The sequence below is a fragment of the Nannospalax galili genome, unplaced genomic scaffold (genome assembly GCF_000622305.1).
Source record: "Nannospalax galili isolate Female #2095 unplaced genomic scaffold, S.galili_v1.0 scaffold206, whole genome shotgun sequence".
In the NCBI taxonomy this organism is placed as follows: Eukaryota; Metazoa; Chordata; class Mammalia; order Rodentia; family Spalacidae; genus Nannospalax; species Nannospalax galili.
This window is the reverse complement of record NW_008358101.1, coordinates 5,773,023-5,797,527: the sequence shown is the minus strand read 5'-3', so window position 1 is coordinate 5,797,527 and position 24,505 is coordinate 5,773,023. Positions and strand designations below refer to the sequence as shown.

At 36.9% G+C, this 24,505-nt stretch overlaps 1 protein-coding gene across 1 annotated transcript in view; it reads right to left on the bottom strand.

Moving 5' to 3' along the window:
• The window catches only part of Col19a1 (collagen type XIX alpha 1 chain), a 409,660-nt gene that overhangs the window by 357,024 nt on the left and 28,131 nt on the right, over window positions 1-24,505 (bottom strand). Inside the window, exons 3-4 of the mRNA XM_008856281.2 lie at window positions 22,543-22,617; window positions 21,150-21,249 (exon numbers count right to left, since the gene is read on the bottom strand). Coding sequence (XP_008854503.1) covers window positions 21,150-21,249; window positions 22,543-22,617 — 175 coding nt within the window. The remainder of the gene's footprint in view (window positions 1-21,149; window positions 21,250-22,542; window positions 22,618-24,505) is intronic.

The window sequence follows — 24,505 nt, the reverse complement described above, 5'->3', positions numbered from 1 at the left end:
TGACTAATTATAGATATCTTTGAGTTCATATTTCTTTCAAGTTTGTTGAGTTTCTTGAATGTATAATGATTTTTACCAAATTTAGAGAATTTTCAGTCATTTTGGTTCTAACATTCTTTGGTCTCTTGCTCTCTCTTCTCCAATTCTGTAATTTCTGGCATACAGATGTTGGTGTGCTTAATGGTGTCATACAAATCTCAAAGGTTTACTTTATTTCATTTTTTTCCTGTTCTCTAGAATAAATCATCTCAACTACAAGGCCTATCTACAAGTTTTCTGTTTCTTTCTTCTTCCATATCAATCTGTTCTTAAGTTTCTGCAAAGTATTCAAATTTTGTTTTATACTTATTAATCCTGAAATTTGGGTGTTGTTAATAATTTCTGTTTAATATTCTCTTATCTTTATATTTTTATTTGCTATATTGGAGTTTTCTTTAGTTACCTGAATATATTTTAGATAGCTGACTTAACGCCTTTGTCAAATAAGTCAAATGTCTAGGTAGGCTCAAGGACAAAATCTGCTGACTTCCCATTCTCTGTAGCTTTGGATGCATTCTTACTTTACATATCTTATCATTTTAGTTCTCATAACTTAATTTTTAATTAGGAAGTAGGTGTTTTAAATAATATCATATGAAGACTGCAAACCAGACTTTCCCCTGTCAATGTTTTGCTATAAGAGTGTTTGTTCCTTTTTGTGTTGTCACTATTGCTGTTGTGAGCTTAATCACTTTACTGAAGTAAGTGTGTAATATTTTACACATGTGGTCCCTGAGGACTCAGTTCAGTGAGTTTAGCATTCAGTTCATGATTGCAAGTTAAAGGCCTTTGATCTGTATCCATTCAGCCTCTGCTTAGGGGGAATGCATGCATGCTGGAGGATGACTTCCCTGCTCAGGCAGACAGTTTACAACAGTTTAGTCTTTGTGTTCTGAATAAAGAGCTTCAAGATTGGCCAACATTCAAGGCTTAGGGTCTTTTCAAGTCTTTCTTGACACTTTCTTCAGTCAACCTTATGCGTAACAGTAGGTGTCTGGATTCCCACAAATTAGCTGCAGCCTTCTGTGACTTCTTTGGACATTTCCTTCCTCAGTCTTTCTAAGTTTTTGGGTCAGCTCCTTGTTTGCTCTAATTGTAATTGCTGCCACAGGCAGTTGTCATGTTAAACAACTGTCACTGGTTGCTTTCAAGCAGTTCTCAAAGGAAAAGGCAGTTATTGATCAAGCTTTGCTCAGGTAAGGACAAACTATGAAGTCTGCATCTACAGGCAATTGCCAGTCAAGTAAAAGTAATGCCAACCCTCTGGGACTGGGTCTTTTAACAAAGTCTAAGCCCTATGTTGCCACCCTCCAATGGCTTCTAGGCTGTTAGTTCTCACCTGGAATCTGGAGTTGCTGTTTTCAAGCCCACCATTGTACTAAGGAGACAGATGTAAACACAAGACAAAATGCTGCAAAGCTTGCTAGTCTTAGACAGTCTTTGGATCATTATAAGCCCTTGGTTTATTGATAGATTTCTGAAAATACTGTTTTTAACCATTTTAACACATGTTCTCTTTGCTTTGGGGGACAAGTAGATTTTCTGAAATCTTTCAGGAAACACAAAGATCTTTTAAGTCACTGTTTTGTAGTGGTTTGTAGTAAAGCAAATAGTAATAATACAACAACTACTTTTTGTCATATTCTACTTGGAATTATCATCACACTCATCTCTGATTGACATTGAAAGCAGACATAGTATTTCTCATAACTTTACTCTCTCACATAGCCTATGAGCAGAGCTAATAGGGCACCTAATAACTGTGTAATAAGTAAGTGACCGAACAACAAAAAGGTAAAGACATGCTTAATTTAAGATGATACTTTAATACTTCCTAAATAAAAGTTAAACATGGATACTTTCAATGACTTATAATCTAATTTTACAGTTTTGGGGGAGGTTGTTTTGGTTCTTTGTTTATTTGTTTTGAGACAATCTCCCTACATCCCCAGCTGGCCTGGAACTTGCTATGTAGACCAGGTTGACCTTGATCTCACAGAGATCCACCTGCTGCTGCCTCCTGAGTGCAGGGATTAAAGATGTGCCCCACCATGCCCAACCCAATTTTAAAGTTTAAAACATTTCACATGTTATGAAATTTCCCTTATCAAAAGACCAAATAATATAATTAATATTAGCATATAATAACTATATGTTAAATGTGAAGTACTTTACTCTGTGAAGTAAATGTTTTTGGTCTAAGTTCATAATGGATGAAATTCTTTACAGTTGCCATATATCCCTTTCAAAGATTCATATTCTGCCATAAAAGGCAAAAAGAAATGATTTTTGCTTGCCAAGATTATAAATTCTGGAGAAAAATTGCTGTGTTTTTAAAATAAGATGTTAAAAAATATATCAGCTCCTACCAACTTTGCTTCTTGTTTATATGACACACACAGACACTTGATGTGACACAGACTAATTTCTCTAGGCCTTGCCAAGGTTTCTATTATAAAATGGGCCATATTGGATTACTTGTGTGCTACCAGGGAGATACAATGACAGCTTGCAACGTCCAAGATATCCAGGCCTGAATGTTTTTGAATGGAGTGTAATTTCCTATAAGAAATCCTATCCATTGCTTATTCAGTGATACTCCCAGTAAGAAAAATATTGTTGAGCTTTACTTGAATGATTATTATAGACTAGGATATAAATTATCAATGGAATATTTTCTACCTTCTTTCCATTTTATTTCATTGCATCAAGTTCAGTATAAATATAAAATTTATCTGCATGTATTAATATTAACTTACATTTGAAGGCTCACTGGAATTTAAATGTAATCAATCACATAGTTCTCATGTGTGCTTTCTATTAGTTTATGACCCCCGAATATTTATAGACAGGTGAGGGCAAATGTATGCTAAAATAACAATGATCAATATAAAATCAGTATTTTTAAATTTTTTAAGGCTTATTTTTATTTTATATGAGTGTTATGCCTTCAAGTATGTAAGTGTGCCCATGTTGTACAATGCCCATGGAGGTCAAAAGAGGACGGACGTTGAATTCCCAGGAACTGGCGTTACAGATGCTTGTTAGCCATTAGGTAGGTGCTGGGATTTGAACCCAGGTCTTCTGCAAGAACAACCTCTTTAAAATGACCTGGTCAGACAGAAGACTATCAGATCTGAGGACCAGAAGCCATGAAGATTTGAACTCAACAAAAAATACATTTTATAAAATCTAAACGTTGTAGTGCTTCCTTTGGGTGTTAAAAATTAAGAAAGATTTAAATTGTATTCATTATGTTTTCTATTCTTTCTCAGTTCTTCCAAAGACCATGAATTGTATTAATGATCATTTAAAAACTACAACTGTTTCCATTTGGATAAAAAGCAATTCTAATCTCTAAAATGACCTATAAGTTAATTTTATTTCCCTCACAGACCTAGATAATGGAGGATTAATACAGACTACCCACCCTGGTCTCTTTCTCCCACTTCCCCCCACCCCAACCCCCATCCCACAAAGCATATGCTTTGATATGTAAGTGGTGAGGCAAATTCTTTCACCGTTGATAAGAACTCGAATTAATATGATTATTTTCTTTTTATGATAGACAAAAACAAGTCACTGAAGTCTATAAGTCCCAAGACTGGGCACTGCAGAACACTGAAGCAAAAAGAAAAGATGGCTAAATCTTCAAATAAAAATTCAGATAGATGAGTACTTTCTCTAGATACTTAAAGTAGAAGAACTAATTACAAACACTAGTACATGCATACATATACAGACACACATCTATATATGAAATTGTATAAAAATTACATGTTATTAACAATGAAAGAAATCATTTTGCAGAACTTTAGATTAGATTATATTTATCCAAATTTTACATTAAATATATTCCCTAGATTTTCTTTCCTGATTAATTAATGATTTTTATTACTGGTCATCAGAATTTATTTAAAACAATTAAGAAATGCAAATGAAATAATAAAGTCTAAAATGTTCTCATATTACAGGAAAGAGATCGAGGAAGCCTTTGATCACTCCTGTATATATATATTAAATAGGATTGTACATCTAAAGTCTTTTGGATACATGGTATGAGCACAAAACGTCTTGAAAGATGCTGACATCCTCTCTAATTACAAAGTGCTTTCACTGAAAGCCGAAACACCCGATAGCCACTGCTAGACCTTCCTTCCTCTCTGGAAAATGTTTGAGTTAATAAAATACATGCTTTGTTAACATTAAGTATTAGCATGAATCTTCAAAAACCAGTCACATGTTATTAAAACAGTTTATAGTAATTAGTTCTCACCTTTGAAAGAAAAGAGCCAAAGTCTGCAGGGATTGTTATAAAGGAAGGAAGTTTTAGTGGAGAATGTACAGATAAGGATAAATTTGGAGTGTGAAACACTCCTGAATTAACAAGACCAAGATGAGATGCTATGAGATCTGAATAGTCAGTGTTGTCTTGAGGTATTGGGAGTTTGAGAGAGAGAGTTCCAAAAGGAAGGAGAGCCTGGCAGGGAGATGTAGTCAAGGTCTATGTTGTCAACTTCCCTCTCCGTGCTCTAGACTCACATACTTGTGCTCCTACTGGGCATTTCCACTTGAAGATCAAAGCCATCTTTTTGCTCAACTTCCCGTTTTCCCACCCAATCATCCAAAAGGATTCCTCAGCTCAATAAAGACACAGCTATTCACTCAGGTTCTCTGGCCAAGTCCCTAGGAATCAACCTTAATTCTTGCCTTTATTATCACCCAGTCCACTGGCAAGTCTTCTTCCTACCTCCACCAAAATAGATCTCAATTCTGCTCACTTCTCTCCATCCCCACTATGACCTCCTGAGTCCAAATGTCACCATCTTTCCCCAAGACTCCTGCTACAGTGTCCAGATTATGCTTCCTCCTTTACCTCCTTTTCAGCCTTGCCTTCACAGTGGTAGCTAAAAATAAGATAAAAGAATTATTTATTTTTTACTTTTACTTTGTGTATGAGTGTATTACTTGCATGTATGTAAGTACACATACATCTATGCAATACCCACAGAGACCAGAAGAGGGTGTCAAATCCCCTGGAACTGGAGTGACAGATAGTTGTTAGCTGCTATGTGGGTACTGGGGAACTGAGCACTAACTGCTGAGTCCTCTCTCCAGCCCCCCAAAATAAACTCAAAATTAGACCAGGTTCCTCTGTTATTTAACTTTTTGAACATAAAGTTCACAGAATACAGTGTGCATTCCTGATCCTGACTAGGGGAATGATATGATTCTGCCACACCATTTCCTACTCCAGACTCTGTGTGGCATCTGCAAAGCAGCTACAATGGCCTGAATTTTGATTCTTTGAAAGCACCAGGTCATCGAGGCCTTACACCTCTGTACCTCTTGTGCTTCCCATGAGGAAGTCTTTCCCAAAGGTCTTCATTTACAGAACTTTCAGTTTATGTCTGAGCCCAATTTCCTCTGAAAAGCTTAAAGTTCTCTTGATCCCAGCCATTACCTATTTTCTTCATAGCCTTGTAACTATCTGAGTTTCAAAGCATGTATTGGCTTATACATTTAGTGCCTATTGCCAATTATTGGAAAACGATGTCCTTGAAAACAGGGCTTTGGCAGACTTGTTGCTGCAAAACAACCATTGGGGCTGTGACCTGTGCTACTTATAGAAAACTGACAAAAATTCCTGTGACTCCTTCCCAGAAGACTGAGCATAAAATCCATGTTCATGGGCTGGAGAGATGACTCAGTGATTGAAAGCACACACTGATCTTAGAAAGAACCTAAGTTGAGTTCCCAGTGCCCATATTTGGTGGCTTACAACCACCTGTAACTCCAGTTCCAGGAGATCCAACATCCTCTTTTGGTCTCCACAGGTATTTCCACACATGTGCGTGCACACACACACACACGAAATTTAAAAGAAAATCTTTAAAAACAATCTATGTTGGCTTGCATAGCCTTAGGAGTCTGAGATATATTCAATTCAGCATGAAAACAGCAGAAGGAAAAAAATCATGGGTTGGAGAGATGGCTCAGTGGTTAGAGCACTTGCTGCTCTTGCTGAGGACCTAGGTTTGGTTCCCAGCACCCACATGGTGGCTAACAACTGCCCATAACTCTAGTTCCAGGAGATCCGGCATGCTCTTCTTACCTCTGTGGGCACTGCACAACACCTACAAAAATGCAGGCAATGCACTCATACACATAAAATTAAAATAATAAATAAAATCAAGCACTAAAAGATACTAAGACTTCAATCAAAAACTTAGAAACCAAAACTGTACAGGAACAAATCCCATCAGGTGGTCACTTCCAAAAACAAATTTCAAATCCCTGTGGTGATTTAAGATTGCTATAGAGAAATATGACAGCTGCTCTAAGGAGATTTCCATAAAAGTGTCCTATGGTACTATCCTTCTGTCCACGCACATAGCTCAATCATGAGAAATAACCCTGAAGTTTCCTTTAGACTCTGAAAGTTTAAAAGAATCACAATAATTTATGTGATCGTCACAGATCATACGTGAGAAATTAAAGCTGCGGAAAGATATGGCTAACTCTTCCATCACTTTGCACGCAGAGATCATGATGGGACTTGAACTCATAAGCCTTTGTTCTAAGGTCAGTTCTTTCCAGAGATCAAGTTGCTTGCATCCTCTTGGTTAAGAACAAGATTCTTCCCATCATGTAGATCTGAAAAGTAATCTTTTCAGACTCTGAGGGTGGAAAAAAGTCTCTAAAAAAGTTTTTTTTTTCCTCTGAACATAGGGAGGTACATGGATTAATATAAAAATGTTAATTTGACAAAATTGAAGAAAGGAGCCAATCACTTAAATGCTTACAATTGTGCTACAATATTAGCAACAACAATAAATCATATTTTGGTCTCCAAGGAAAGTATTCATTATGACATTTATACATCCTAGGTGCCTGGTATCCCTGAAGGGTTGATAATTACAGTTCCTTCCCTTACTGATATTTGAGCACAGACCAGGAAGTATTGCAAAACGCAGAGTAGTACCTTTAAAATAGGGATTACAGTCTTTTCAGTTTTAAGAAAGATACATGCTAAAGAAGGTGAAAACCCATCAGAAATATTTCCCCCACACACCTTGGAGATTTAAAAAAACAAAAACAAAAACAAAAAAACCCTGAGTTTTGGACTAGTATTTCTTTAATACTCATCCAATTTTCAGGAAGAAATAAGAACCTCAAAGGCAGTGTATACATTAATTGCTATGTAACAGGACAAAGAATGACAGGTTTTGACAAGAAGTGATTCTGTGTTTCTTAGAGAAGTAATAGACTGAGATTATAGCATACTAGGAAGAAAACCAATAAAATAGTAAACTAATAAAAGATGAACATCCTTTAAAATGTGAAAGTGATGATCATAAATCTGACTGGAATGATGATAGGGGAAACCTTTGCCAGACCCTGTGCCACTGCTGGCCTGCATGGAGAAGTGTCTACTCCACCCATTCAGCTACTAAAGTATAAAACCAGGGTCTGGCATCAATATCCACAGAGTCAATGTGAAGAGCCTGGTCTCTCAAAGATGGAAAGTTTCAGCTCAAGGAACAGCATCCCTGGCTGATGGGTTAATGAGGTGGCAGTAGGAAGTGGCTTAAGAGGACAAATCTCTTTCCACCTCCTTTCAGAATGGTGAGTACTGGAATCTTAACAAATTCAGGGAGAATCAGGAAAACATTTAAAAATAACCTGTTCTTTGGACCTGGAGAGATGGCTCAGCAGTTAAGAATAGTGGCTGCTCTTGCAAAGGACCTGGGTCCAGTTTCCAGCACCTATGTGGTGGCTAACAACCATCCTTAACACTAGTTCTAGGGAACCCAACACCCTCTTCTGGCTCCTGTGGGCACTGCAAGCATGGGCGCACTTACACAATGCAGGTAAACACTCATACACATAAAATAAAAATAAATTAAAAAGTATAATCCATACTAGTAAAGTATGTGCAAGTCATTAATCGACATAGTTGTTTTATGGAGTGATAGAAGTAGGAAACAGACTGAATTTATTCCCCATCATAAGCTTTGCTGGTTTTCTGACAAGAAAAATAAAGATCACAGTAAAGCTCATGAATTTGTGTTTCTTGGTTTATTAGTAATTTCACTTTACAGGAAGCCCAATTTTATGTGTTTTTCATATTCCTGAAAAAACTCTGTGATGCACGTAGCATCTGTCTCACATACAGAAAAATAAAGGATAAAACCAAAGTACAGATTAAGAGATTAGGAAGAAAACAAAAGATTACTATTTCCCTTTTTTGTTGTGTTACTTCATTATATAATAAAGAATGTGAGGCAAGGATTAAAACATAAAAATAGAACATTCACACATTTTCAACAATTTCAGTGCTCATAAACTGAAAAGCAAAAGGACATAATTTTTCTAGAGAATTTTCATTTTACAAATTATGTTCCAACAATCAAGTGCAATTTATGTTAGAATTGTGATGTTTAAAGAGTTTAACTGTTGATTACAGTGGTTCTAACACAAATTCTTTAGCCAGTTCACAGCACAAACCCTAAAGCAAAGTTGTCTTTTAAAAAGTGCTATTTTGGTAGAGCTAAAGCGAGTTTTCCAGATCAGATTTAACAAGACTGACATTTGTTTATTTTTTCCTTTTAAAATGAATGGCCACATGGAAAAATCTATTTTTAACTATTAAGAACAGGCTTCCAAATTAATTCTTCCCTTCTGAATAGGCGTGAGGTAGGGTTTATAAAGAACTTCCGTATTTACCAGTATCATTGAGGCCTCTGACTTGCTGAATATCTTCCAGGAAGAGAAACATGATACAAGTTACATTTCCTGAGAGTGAAGTGAGAGATGCCTGGAGTTTATAGCAAGTCATTCCTTTTCCAGCTGACATCCACCATCACCTGTCCCATTAAAGGCAGTTTGGCTAGTCAAGCTGGAGGGTTTGTCTAAATGCCTTCCCCAGGCTTGCAGATGATGCTTGATTCCAGAATCGCACAGTCTGAAATCTTAGCCTTTTTGTGTTTGCTAAGGGGATTCAGACAGATAGGTTGTTAATGGGAAAACAAAGCTTGGACAATGCTCTAATAATTTCTTGCCTGTTCTGGTTAGCACTTGTTCATCTTGGTGTTGTAAATGACTTTCTATTGAATCAAACCCTCGTATGAGATGTCATTCAGATTAAAAAAAAAATGAGGGCAGATTAAGCAAGTTGCTCCTCAGAACCCACTGGAAGTTAGCTTTTTCAGGTATTTACCACCCAGGAAAATCTAAACATCTTGAGGTCCTTAGAAATCTGAAATGTCCTTCTGGGATGGGGCGCTCAGCTAAGGGTCAGTGTAGGAAGTTTCAGACCTAACTGAAATCTGTGATTTTTCAATGACATATGCGCAGCCATTTTTTCTAGAATGTTTTCTATTGCTCCTATACCTTCGCTTTTTCAGATGAATGAAGTTCAAATGTCTTAGACCAGCACATATAGTCTTTCAGAACAGCTCTGTCCATCCAGATGCTCTCACACCTGTGTACCAACCACACAGGACTCTCAGTATCCCTAAAACTGTCTTTTCCTTCAAAAATCACTGTGAGGGGCTGGAGGGATGACTCAGCAGTTAAGAACACTGACTGTTCTCACAGAAGACCCGGGTTTGAATCCCAGCACCCACATGGGTGCACTTACCTACATGCAGGCAATACATGCATACACATAAAATAAAAATAATAAAATATTTAAAAAATAAATAAATAACAAAAATTAAAATCACTGTGAGATTCCTCTCAGCATCCGTGACACACACTGACCCCTGGGCCCGCCTAGCACATCCATACTTCAAGCCTCAACTTTCCAATTCCTCTGTGAAACTGGTTCCAGCTAGATACATCTGTTCTTCTATAATTTTTTCTCATATATGCACAGCATTCCATGATAGCTAACCGTTGGCCTCTCTGTCTTTTGAGACAGAAATAACTTGGAAGCATGGATTGCATCTTTATTCATCTTTAAGTCTTCAGTGTGTATCCGTTATCATTTGGACTTGAATAAAATACTTTGTTAGAATTTCTCTTTCTTCTCTGGCATCAAAGCTGACCTTAGCAGTGACACAATATCATAAAACACTTTTCTGTATAACTCTCCTAATCACCGAGAATTTTGTATTCGTATCGTGTGTGTCAAAAAGAGCAGCTGAGAGAATTGCTAGTATTCACATCTGCTAGCTTTGGAGCCCCCATGCAAGCATCAATAGAATGACCTTTATTAAAAGCGCTGCAAGGCTCTGTGTCCAAGGAGGGCTGTCTTGGTGCCCAGGACCTGTGTCACTCCCCTACACACACACACACACACACACACACACACACACACATACACACACACGCACGCACACGCACCACACCACACCACCTGGTCATAAGCCACAGGGCTATGCTGGCATCTGAAGACTGAAGCTATGCAGATCTGGGATGAAGTCAGCTGGATCCTGGGGAGCCACATTCTCATGGACAGGACTTGTAGCAAAGGCAACAGGCATGACAAGTATTTGAGAAAACAATGACGGAAGTGGATTTCAACAGAGTGGATTTCTTCTTTTTGGTTCTTGTTTTGTTTTGCTTTGTTTGCAGAGATTAAACCAATGCCCAAGGGCACTGCATATGCCCCTCCAGTGGCCAGTGGCCAGTGGCCAGTGCCATAACCACTGAGTTACATTCCCAGACCAATCATATTTACTTTTGAACATAAAGCCAGTCAACACCCCTGGGCCTCCCAGAAAAAGAACACAAATAGCCTGTTAGAGAGAAACTAAGGTTTTCTAGGTATTCAGTAGGGAGTAGGAATCATAACAATGTCAGCTTTAATGTTTATATGACATGATTTGGTCCCTTGTATGAATGTATCTTCTGGGATCACTTAGATGATACCAGTCGGGAAGGGCTCAGTCTTATGTGAAAAACTGCAGCAAAAGTGTATTGGAACAGAAAACTGAAGCAAAACTGATTGAGGGCATCACTGAGAGCTGAATGTTGAAAGTAGGATATGTATTAGCTATTCTAGGCAACAGAGGATTCCAGAAAGGATGGACAAAGGTGTAATAGAGGCAGACAAAGGGGGTCACACAAGCAGTTCAGTGTAATACTGATCATGTTGGCACTGGAAGCTGAACAGTGGTTGCTAGTATCTTGAAAAACAAAATTTTGGGGGCTAGAGAGATGGCTCAGCAGTTAAGAACACTGTTCTTGCAGAAGACCTGGGTTCAAATCCCAGCACCCACACGGCAGCTATAACAACTGCCTGTAGCTCCAGTTCCAGGGGATCCGACAGCCTCTTCTGTCCTCTGTGGGCATCTCATGACACCCGTGCACTTACTTCATGCAGCATAACACTCATACATAAAATAAAAATAATAAATAAAATATAAAAAATGAAAAAAGAAAACAAAATTTTACAGGGTTAAGAAATTGTGGTCACATTTGAATTGCTTAAAGAATGAGTAAGGAAATCAATGTACTCAGCAACATTATACCTTTGAAAGGTTTGTGAGTGAAAGTGGCCATCAAGGAAAATGTTTCTAGAACAAGGAGGAAGTAAGTAGATATTTGAAAAATAAGAGGCCAAGATACTTTAGGGAGGAGAGCTGAAGGCATAATAACAAGGGGATCAACAGTGCATCAGAGTCTTATAGGAGGCTAGCTGGGAGGAGATTCAGATCACAAGTGAAGGGTTAACATTTGGAAGCAGGAAAGTTGCCTCTGGAGAGGACAACTAAGATAGGGATTCTAAGGTCAAAAGAGGAAGATGAGAGGGTTCAAATAGGAGGAAAACTTGCCTAATTCAATCTTACATTCAACCACCCAGATAATAATTCTGCATAGTATCACCATATATGTCCATATTGATTAAAATTTTCAGAGACAAATCACACTTACAATTTCACTTACAGATGTCTGGTCATAGCAAATGAAATTGTCCAAGTTAATTATTTGTGTATTCTTTTGTTTAAAATTATATAATTTTCATTTGATTCAGAACAAATGTGTTTTAGAAAATACAAGTTCTCATTAAGATGAGATTATGGGCAAGGTATACCTAATTTATGTGAACCACGTCAAATAACTAATTTTGTACCACCATGTTTATTTTTTCTTAGCTTTCATGGCTACTATGAGACAAATGAATGACTCATTAGTCAGCACCATTATTCTTCCTTGGTTGACATAAATCTGTGTTTATGAAATTGAGATTATCTCTCACTACATGAAAGTATTCAAGAGTAATAAGACCATTAGTGCTATTTATGAAAAGGGAGTCATATGATAGGTCAGCCTATAAAAACAGTCTGTAGAGTCGTTGATTTGTTTTTAAGTAGTATGAGAAAAGATCATGTCTCAGTATTGTTGATTCTTTAATTCATAAATTTAGGGCTGGCAAGCAAGCCTGACAATGTGAGTGATGGTAGAGAGAGATGATTTCCACAATTTGTCCTCTGAGTTCTAAGTATACGCTGTAGGTGTAACACACACACACACAGACACACACACACACACACACACACACACAAATATGCTTAAAAAAACTTTTTTAAATTCACAAACTTAAGTTCACGCTTATCTGTTTGAAGGTTTATCACCATTATAAAAACAATATATTTGTCACCACCTTAGGTCAACTGCTAATTAATCTACACAACATTGCTATGACCCAAATAAGAGTAAAGATGTTTAAAGAATATGCTTTTGTTCTTGTTTTCTTTTGTGTATTTTGAAAACTGGATTCACTCCACAGATGTATTCACAACCCTGTCCAAGTTGAAGCTTGGATGACCCTTATAAAATAGAATTCACAGACAGGGGTAGTGGCACACGCCTTTAATCCCAGCACTCGGGAAGTTGAGGCAGGTGGATCTCTGTGAGACCAGCCTGGTCTACACTACCGAGTTCCAGGCCAGCTGGGGATACAGGGAGACCCTGTCTCAAAAAGACCAAAAAAAAAAAAAATAGAATTCACTGAATAAGAGAATTAGTATAAAATGAATAGACACTAACATACCCTATAACAGCAAGATAGATTAATCAATACTTGTTGAGTTGCTCCAAGTAATTAACAAAATAGAATCCCTTAACTTCATAACTTTAAAATGTCATTTGCATTATGACTGCTGAGAAGTCCATTTAACTAGAACTTCAATGCTCTCAAAGTAGATGGCACACAGATAATTTAAGATAATTTACATATAATTCACCATATTAAGATTGAAAATAATTTTTGGGTTTGAGTTCCAGATCCAGCTGTTCTATCCATTATGTGTGGACTAGTAGACAAAGAACTTCACTAAACTTTTGGTTTTGCACCTATAAAAGGATGACACAATACTTACATCACAGAGGTTCTTATAGTACCAAATGACAGAAGGTGAAAATACCTCACAAATCATAAAACATTTCAATATGTAAAGTGGCACTACCATAAGCATTGCCAGCTGGGGACTGGGTAATTGTAAGTGTGTTATCCTGAAGTTCTCCGTTGTGAATGTGACAGGGTTAACAATCATGTACTTTGTTGATGTGCTAGTAAAAAAACAAAAATAGTTGCTTGCCTTGAATGTCCAAATACCTAGGTAGTCTACCAACAAAATTAATACACAGCTTGAAATACTTAAACCTGTTGATTCAGCTAGCATATACTAAGCACAGTTTACCATGTGCCAGATACCATGTGGGTCACAAACACAGTATCAATTTTGTATATATTTTTACTTATTATGTTTATTTTATGTGTATGAGTGTATTGCCTGCATGTAAGTGCACCTGTGTTGTGCAATGCCCATGGAGGTCAGAAAAGGGCGTTTGAACCCCTGAACTAAAGTTATGGAGAAGTGTTAGCTGCCATGTGGGTGCTAGGAATCAAACCAGGGTCTTCTGGAAGAGCAGCCAGTGCTCTTAATCACTGAGCCATTTCTCTAGTCCCACATTATCAATTTTGAATGACCACAGACATTCATAAAAAGTTAAGCCATCTGAAAATTACAGAAGTTAGATGTCAATTCTCTGGAATTTTGTCAGAGAATTAAGGGATATGTGAGAGCCTCAGAGACGATCCCACTGCCATTTTCAGTACAGATGAATTGAGCAGTCAGTGTTTTCTAGTGTAGCCATTGTCTCCCATAGTACTTAATAAATTCCTTCACACCCTAACCTCCAGGACCCTGTGGTTTTATTTATGGCATTTGCTCACCTCAGATGTTTCCTGCTCTCCATCCACCTGTCTCCGACCTTCGACTGGCAGTATCCCCTTCAATCTACAAAACCCAGATCAAAGCCTCAAACCTAGCTGTTTCCTTCCTTCCTTCCTGGCTGGTTTTTTTGTTTTGTTTTGTTTTTTTCTGTTTTTGTTTTGTTTCTGGTGTTGGTAATTGAACCTAGGGTCTTGTGATTGCTGGTTAAGTATTCTACCACTGAGCTATGTGCACAACTCATCTTTTCTTGGTCCTTCCCTTCTCTTTCCTCCCCGGCTCCCTCCTCCTCTCCCTTTCCTTTCACCTCCTCTCCCCTCCCCTTCCATTGTTTCCTTCCTTTCCCTCCCTCCCTTCCCCTCCCCTCCTCTTCCCTTCCCTTTCCTTTCTCCCTCCCCTTCAGTTCCCTTTCTTCCCTTTTTTCTTTTTATCTTTTCTTTTGCTTTTTCTTTTCTGCTATACTGAGGTTTCTTATCTCATCTGCAAAGAGATTTCTGTCTTCCTCTAAACATGGAAAGCATTAGCAGCATGCACAGAGATACAGTTCCTTATTTCCAATTGCCACTCTTATCTTCAACTAAGAGAAGCTAATGCACTTTCTAGAGGAAAAAACAAAACAAAACAAAACAAAAACCAAACACATCTTACACTCCCTCAGCACCCCTAGCCCTTGTGAGCAGGAGGCATGTGCTAGCATTTCAGTTTGTGTTACTGCAAGCCAATGCAAAACCAGTGGTTTCCTTTTTCCCTGAAAAAGTTTATACATTTGAAGCTAGAAAGTTAGTAAGTTTGTAAATGACTTGGAGCAACTCACTTGTATCTAATTTCATTTTATTTTGGGAGGTGGATTTAGAGTGTAAGAACATACTTTTTAAAGGCAATAATGAAGGCATAATTATTTATTCATTAGCAATGTTAAATGTCAATTAAAATTAACTAAATAAATCTGTGGTATTTCCAGTCACAACTCGTGTGAAATAAAAAATATTTTTAATTTTATAAGGCTTTTGTCTACTAGCATTCAAAAATTAATATGAAACTTAAGAAGTGCTGAATAAATAAAATTATTTCCTTCCTAGGGAAAAGAATAAATGTTCAAACTCAAGGAAACTGAAATTAAAGTGAAATCAATGTTGGATTTACACACTTATAATCAATTACTGATGCAGTCTACTTTTCCTATAAGATTAAAAGAGGAAAAGCCAGTTAACTTAAATTTGTGAAAAAAATAAACAAAAATACTAGAAGATTTTACATCACTTTACATTTTAGTTGCCGTTTTTATAGTAACTAACTTGTTATTGGTAGGTATAAATGTCCCGGAATTTCCTAGAAAAAACTGAGATACATTCTTATAACTATTGGGAATTAAGTATTTCCATACATTCATTAAAACCCCACACGGATCATCTTGAAATCCCGTTATATCTAGTACTGATAATTTTGCTAAATTGCTTGACTTAAAAATTCAGTAGTCATGAACCCAGCAGGCTTTTCTTCCATTTTAAGAATGCATGAGCAGTGACGCACCTCACATTCTTGGCATGCCAAATGATAATTAAGAACATACAGTGATGACATAAAGAATTATGTGTAACAATCAGTCAAGCTCATAAAACAGCTGGACAAGTTTTTAGCTAAGTCAGATGTCCTTATATAGGAAACTTCCTATCTCAGAATGAAAGAATGTCCAAATGAAAACCCGGAGGATGCTTACTCACTCTCTATAGCTTAATGGAATGGCAAAGTAATCCCCTGGAAACGTCCAGCAATTAGAAGCTTGTGACAGAATTCTGAGCAAAGCTCTGAGCTTCAGATTTTAGCTGGTTTTGGGTACTTGGAGAAAACTCAGTCAAGAGTAATGAAAATGAAACATAGGTTGGAAAATAGGCTCTTCTAAGGGAATCAATGAAAATACTAAAACTTGGCCTTTTATATGATGCTTAAGGGAGTTTAGTCTTTATAAGAGAAGGGGTCATCTTTCAGTCATGCTGCTTACCCATGAATGACAAGGTTTCAGGTTCTTTTTAAGTAAGATAAGAGGGAAGGATGGATTTATTATTGTTGTTGTTTTCTGGGTTTATTTTTTTTAAGATTCATTTTAGTTTTAATGATGTGCATGTGTGTCTGTGTGTTTGTGCACATGACTGTATATATCCTTAGAGCCAGAAGCATTAAATTTTCTGTAGATGGAGTTACAGGGGGTTTTGAGCCATCCAGTATGGGTGCTGGGATCCCAACTCAGGTCCTCTACAAGTGCAGTATGTGCTCTTAACTGCTAAGCCTCTCTCCAAGCCCTCCATGCTGGTTATTTTTTTTTTAAATTAGTATACAAAGTAATAGACTTCATTACAGCATTTTCATACATACTTTTCTCTTGTTGATCACTAGCCTCCTCCCTCTCCTTCATTCTTCTGGCTCCTCCTGCTAGTCCATTTCCTCCAAGGGCCCCTTTTCTCTTTCCTGTCACACATAGTCTATTACCTTCTTTTTTTTTTCTATTTTATATCCTTTTTCTCTTCTCATAGACCACTTTGTGTGTTTGTGTGTGTGTGTATGTGTGTGTAATTAAAATTTAAGATCTGCGATTGAGACAAAACCATTTTAAGACCTTCTGAAGTCATTATATAGCATGCTGTAGCTGATTACATGAATTTTAAGTTAAAAAGAACATGTAAGAATTTAAAATCACAGCTCCTAATGCTACTGAAGACAAGGATGAGAACTTGATAGAGCACAACTAGTAGTCCCTATTAAGATCCCTAAGGACAACTTTCCCTTCTAAAAATCAATCTTTGGGAAATAACACTAAATATATATTAAAAACAACTCTCTTGTATATTGTAGTGCTATTTATAATAATCAAAACCTGGAGGTTGGGTAAATGTCCATGTAGACAAGTCATACCCATGAGATCCATCAGTCAACAGTAATAAAGACAGATGTGAATCATGACATAGGATGCGGAACTTGGAACTCGATATGTAGACTAGGCTGGCCCTGATCTCTCAGAGATCCTCTGCCTCCCTTTGCCTCCCCAGTGCTGGCATTAAAGGTGTGAGCCATTACACTTGGCTCAAAACAAATGCAAATTAGAATAGCTCCTACCTACTATCTCTTTTCTTCTTTTGAAACATGTTCAGTTTTTGTGTTAAGACATCTTAACTTTTGGAGATTATGCACTGACATTTCTATCCTGTAAATGAGTACAATTATTTTTCCTCTTAAAATTTTACTTGTCCTTGGACTTTTAAAATTTATTTTAACTGATATAAGGTCATAAAAATGATCTATATTTGGACCTCATGTAATGTTTTGATGCATGTATAGATTGCATAATGTTTAAATCAAGTTAGTCATATTTATCTCCTCAAATCATCATCAATTTCTTGTAAGGAAAATTTTCAAAATGCTTTTTACTCTAGCTTTTTGCAATGTACAATTTGTTATTATGATGTGTGGTCACCCCACAATAAACAAAGTAGCAGAACTTGTTCCTATCTCTCAGTAACTTAGTACCACCATAAGTCAGCCCCTCCCATCCTTCCTGCTACCTGACCCGCCCTGGCCTCTCAACTATCATTTTATTCTTACCAACTATCCCTGAATTTCATGTAAAATTATGGAACTGTAAAACCTTGCTTTCACACAGCAACCACCAATTTAATGAGGGAAATAGAAAGACCTTCTTCACTAGAGATTTATTTTGATATCAAAAGATTGACTAAGGGTTGGAAAGCTGGTTCTGGGTTAAGAGTGCTGCTGCTCCTGCAGAGGACTTAGGTTCAGTTCCCAGCATTCTCATGCAGCTCACAACCCTCTGTAACTCTAGCTCCAGGGAATCCAATGCCTCTTCTGACCTCTACAGGCATTGCATGCCTGAGGTACAGGCAAAATACTCAGACACATATAACTTTTAAAAGATTGTAAAAGATTCAGATATTGAACATATTCAGTGTCAAATGTTTTAGATACTATGATAAGTAAAGCTTTTTATCCAAGCTCATTAATTTCATGAGTTTTGATCTATGATTACTTTTCCATGCATAACCTTGGCCTCCCCCCATTCCTAGGCTGTTGCTTCAAATGCACAAACCACCAGCTTACAGACATTATAATAAATCAGAGTAGCTACAGAATTGAAACTCATTTGAACATTCCACACTTTACTTTTCCCTAATGTGTCATAGCACTGAAGTTTGCAAAACCTAGCATGGGCTCAGAGTCCTCTCATCATAGTATTCCAGACAGCCATTAGCTACCAAAAAACCTGACAGATGAGGCTATGTATCATATTTAAATCAATGATAAATCAGAAAATTCACTTGCCTCATATGTTTGAAATTTACTTTTGAAATTTATTTCCCATCGGCCAATCAGGCTAAGAGTATGATAACTTTAGGATGGACGGTACATAGAATTTCAACATTTGTTAGCTGTCCCCATTGGATATGGATGAATGGTATCAATCCTTGGAATGTTACCAATTTACCCTTATAGATGATAAAACACATTTTTAAATGATAATATATTTATCAAATATTGAATTATTTCTTTCTTATAACCAGAGATAGATAGTTGCAGATTCAGGAAACCAAAGAAGCTTACACTCAAAAGATTATTCTAGATAGGGGCTGGAGAGCTGGCTCAGGGGTTAAGAGCACTGGCTGCTCTTGCAAAGGACCTGGGTTCAGTTCCTAGCACACATATGGTGGCTAACAACTGTATATAACTCCAGTTCCAGAGAATCTAATGCCCTGTTCTGGCATCCTCAGGCACTGCACACACATGGTTCACTTACATGCAGGCAAACTCTATTAAATAATAATAATAATAAATAATTTAAAAAGAGAATCACATAACATTTTATCCTAGAATCTTTTAAAGCAGTTCCTCCCCCAATATTCACAATGTGTTACCCAAGAAATACTAAAAAAAATTGTACAGTAGTTTCAAACTAATCAAAACATGCCAAGTGCCCCAGAAACCTCTTGAGCCAAATGTGTGTGTGTGTGTGTGTGTGTGTGTGTGTGTGTGTATATATATATTTCAAGAATCCTTGCCAAAGCAAAATTTTCAAATGTGATTGTGTGTGTGTGTGTGTGTGTGTGTGTGTGTGTGTGTGTGTATATATTTCAAGAATCCTTGCCAAAGCAAAATTTTCAAATGTGGGCAGTGTCACATGAAGTTAGTCTGAAGAACTGAATATGCCTGATAGGTATCTGACTCACATACTCATGAGGCTTTTTCTCTCATGAATATTGCCTGGAATATGCCAGAACAATAAAAGCAAGTTTGGGCACAGAAAGCATCCCTATTTTCTATATAAAATAGCCTCTGCCTTTTCCCATGCTGACTCTGCAAGGCAGCTAATTTACAAATATATAAATAGTTGCAACTTTACTCCAGTCTCATTGAAAACTCAAAATGGCATCATGCAGGAGAAGCATCCTAGCATACTTGACTCAGTAAATGAAATGTAAGTGGAGATGAGCCAAGTGATTTGACACTCGCTAGTCAGTTTAACCAGACACCCTCCAGTTTCCTGTAGTGGAAAGACCAAGGTTTTGCTTTGCAGAGCTAGAAAATTCACTTATATTGATTGCCCAGAGACTGGAGAGCAATTTAGATCCAAAGGTTGGAAATCAAATTTCAATTCATGCCTAATACTTATAATCCCATGGATTCAAAGGGGGAATAGTGTTCCCTAATAGTGGCAGTATGTTCAAAATTAGCCAAGCTTGCTTTCATGAAACTCTAATGAATTTAAAAGGTTTTATTCTAATCCTTTTGCCACTTGGCCAGAATTATGGGGATTTAAATCAGCAAGAAGAAAGAAGTAAGAAAAAATATATCTTAATTTGGAAAAGAATGTATTGTGTCTCCTAAATTCATTAAAGTTATTAATTAAAGTCACCCCTAGTTAAGAAATATATGTATGAACAATACCATGCATCTTGCTTATCCTTTCAGCATATGCATAGCCAAGTATGGAACAGCTGGACTGTCCTTGGAGCCTTCTTGTAAACCACCTTTATGTATGCTTACAATCACACTTCCTAGAGTAGCTCTGTGTGTACACCTGCAGAAGCACTGCGGGTGATGATCATGCCAATATTCCCCAACATCAAAAACTCTCTTCCTTAACACAGTTCTTTCTTGTCAATTAATAAACAGCTTTCTTTTAAAGATGAATATCTTTAGGTAAGCTAAAATTACCTAAAGTATAACAGAACAGGAAGTTTAAAAGAAACATTTCTCAAGGAAAAATTGACTTACAGAGAATCTGAGGACGGGCAATGAGACAGTGATGAAAGTGAAAGCATTCGTGTCATAGACGTTTTCACATAAAGACATTGATGCTGCGCACTAGACACAGGGTACTTGTGGCACTTCACTGCTGCGCAAAGCTAGACACAGGGTTATTTGTGGTGCTTCTTTACTTCAGGGTATTCAGACACAGGACCCAAGAAACAAATACCAACACCATTTTTCTGTACTTTGAACTCTATTCAATATAAAAAGTGAGTATCCAATGCTAAACTCCTCAGCTAATTCATCATGTAATTTAGACTATGTAGGAATAAGCACATGAATATCAGCCTTCAGTCTGCGGCTCTCCATTGCATCTTATGTTTTACAGCTCACATTTTGAAACCTGATGTTGGTTATGTCTACTTTAACTATAAGTGAGATTTCTTCGAAATGTATTTAATTCTCTAAAGCTTATTTCTTCATGCATATAAAGGATCCAATTGCAGAGTTTTGTCAATAACAAATGCATAAGCAGTGCATTCATCAAGGTACACCATGAAGTGCTCTCTACTGAGAAAAGTTTTATATTTTTGAGCAACTACTTCGGAATATCCCTAGGAAACAGTGTTTCTTTAAAATGGAAAGGAAACTAATTAGTTTACTTACATGGTATCTCTGATAAGAAGCACGCTTCCCAGTTTGAAGCAAGTTTTGTCACCTTCGCAAAATGCATGCCTCAGAGAAAAGCTCTCTCCTAGATCAAAACCTGTAAAATGTGACGCATTGTTTAATTCCACAGTTTTACTAAATGCAGTAAACTCACAGAAATATTGATTTTTTTAAGCAGAATTTTGTTGTTGCTGTTGTTGTCAGCCATTTCTACAGATTGATTTATTTCAAATAAAATACTGTTTGAGATCAGCAAAATTGATCAATCTCTCCCCGACCCCACGCTTTAGGGTCCAGGAGAATGAAATTAACTGTGCATGCAGAATGTACATCAGCTTTCTGAAAACAATTCGTGAATATAGTTCTTTTTATTTGAGTCTAGACTTGAACTCTCAGCAACCCTCCCAACTTCAGCCTGTCCAGTGCTGAGACTGCAAGTATCCACTATCACCATGCTCCGCATCTCACACATACATTTCTTTTTATTTTTTCCCTTTTTTTTTCCCATCTTTTTGAGACAGGGTCTCCCTGTAGCGCCAGTTGGCCTGGAACTCGCTATGTAGATCAGACTGTCCTTGAACTCACAGAGATCTGCCTGCCTCTGCCTCCTGAGTGCTGAGATTAAAGGTTTACTCCACCATACCCAGTACATGGATACATTCCAAAAATTAAGTAGTAATTTGCTTTAATCTAGGAGTTGTCCTAAGCAAATTATGACACCAGTTCATTGTAGCATCTTAAAAGTATAAACAAAAATTAACCAGAATAAAAATAGTAATCATTCATTTTGAATCTAAAGAGTTTTGTATAAAACCATACTTTAAGAGAATTATATGAATATTGAGGAATAATTATGTATATGTGAGAAATTGAAGAAAAACAGAAAGAAGAGAAGGAACTGAAAGGGAGGTGAGGGTAGAAGAGGAAAAAAGGAGGGAATGTTGTCTGGGTGTGGTAGCACACTCCTGTACACCTCATACTTGGAAGGCTTCAGCATGAGGATCCTCAGTGAGGCCAGCCTGGGACACACAGGAAGACCCTGTCAAAACAACAACAACAACAAAAAACCCCAGCAATGACAACAGTAATAACAAAAGAAAGTAAAAAGCAAAAGAAGAGAAAAATACACAAATGTTATTCAAAAAAAAAAAAAAAAAAAAAAAATTTATTAAAAAAAAAAAAAAAAAAAAGAATATGGCACCTGTGACTACATCTGGATGTCCACATCTTTCTCTTAATGTTCTTTTATTGTTTCAAAAGTTCTATAGCAGATACAACTTTTGTACTTTTAAGTAGCTTTTGTTCTCCATCAGGTTTAGATGTTGTTAATATTACATCTCTGGTGATGATTTTACATAAAATGCTACTTAAAAAGGATTGTAATGCTTACCTGAAACTTCAAGTTTGTCTCTGTCATCTTGCATAAAGTGGTATCTCTCAGTTCTCAGTAAAGGACATGATTTTTCTATTTAAAGAAAAGAAGAAATTATTCACACTAAATTTTACATCAAACTTTTCCCAAATATACCTAAATCTTATCATATAATCAGAAACAAGATAAAAATGAAAATAAAATAAATTGAACCACTTTATTGAATTTCTATCAAGCAAGGTTAATGATATTACCTACCCTCATAGTATGTCTATGGGGATTTGAGGTGTTTGTACATATACAGTATTTATTTATTTTAAATTTTTGTTTGTTATTTGAAAATTCATGTAATATCTTTTGATCATATTAAGAATCCTCTCTCATCTCTATTCCCACCCTACTACCCCCACATTTCATGTTCTTCATTATTACTTTTCTTTTTCATAAGCCTTATTGAGTTTAATCTGTGTTCTCCAAATGCTTTCTGGTATGGTTTTATCTCTTGGAGTCTCCCTCTCCCAGAAGCTATCAATTGCCAATAGAGAGATCCTCAGTTAAGACTGGAGCTTCTTCCCTCATCCCCCATCCATGCTGGGTTTTTGTCTGGCTTAGGCTTGCACAGGTCTTCTGTGGTCACAAGTGTTGTGGGTTCATATGTGCAACTACCCAGTGGTGTCAGACAATACAGTTTCCTTGTATTCCTCTACCACCTCTGGCTCTTACAATCCTTCTTCCCCCTCTTCCACATGATCCATGAGCCTTGGGAGGAGAGGGTGTGATACAGTGTCCCATTTAGGGCTAAGCACTGTGCAGTCACTTATTCTCTGCATGTTGACCAGTATTGGGCCTCTGTTGGAATACGGCCTGGTCCTGGTGAGAACAAGTAGGCGTTAGCTGTTATGATTATTATCACACTCAAAACATTCCACTTGTTTCTGTATATTTGGCAATAGGAAATCATTTTTCACAACTTCATTAAACTTTCCAATCCAAAGTATAATCTGATAGTTGAACAAGGAGACTATTACCATTAAAATTAAAAAAATCATAACTTCTATTCAGGTTTTGCTAAGTCTAGAACAGAAGGAGACATAAATGAGAAAATATACAAAATTTAAAAGTAAAGATTTTTTTCCAAATGATAAAAAAATCCTAAAAAGCATTGAGAAAGTACTAAATATGTGTCAATGTTACTCAAAGAAAGAGTTAGTCTGCACTCTAGTGAATTTGCATATTCAATACTAATACGCCACAGTAATACAGTACTGTATTTGCATACACTAGTCTCTAAACATCTGAGGATATATTGAAATCTAATTCACTTTATAACATACAAACATGATAGTTCAGACAAAATTGGATCCAATTTTTAGACTATGTTACGGTAACTATACAACTAGACAGCCAAGGTCTTAAACTAAATTGATTAAATTTTTTGACATTGTGCAGCCACAAGTCCATGTCTAAAGTTTATGTTTTGATTCCATCTCTTAAAAGTTTATGGTGTAGACAGTGTATAAACTGCTCATAACCCAACTGATCATCTTGTGCTTGACTGAAAGTGAAAATCGCTCATTCTTCAGTTAATTGCTGAATGCCTCAGCACTTCACTTGACAGACATATTTAAAAAGAAGGATAAGTCTAAATAGTGCAATCAATTAATTAGATTTAAAAGTAAATACTTGGGGGGGTTGTCTAGATACCACAGGGCAGTTGCATATAGAACCCATAGCACTTAATGACATCATGCACAAAACTTGTGCAAACCCAAGCCAGACAGGGGGCCAGCATGGATGGATGGGGAAGGTGGGCAGGACCTCCTAGCCAAGCTGAGGATCTGTTGATAACTGATTGATGCTGGGAGAAGGAGAGTCAATTTTCTTCAAGAATGTGAAGCCTGATAGGTTAACCAGACTCCAAGGGATAGACCAATACCCAGGGTCATTTGGGAAAAACTAATTAGACTTTTTAGGCCTTTTT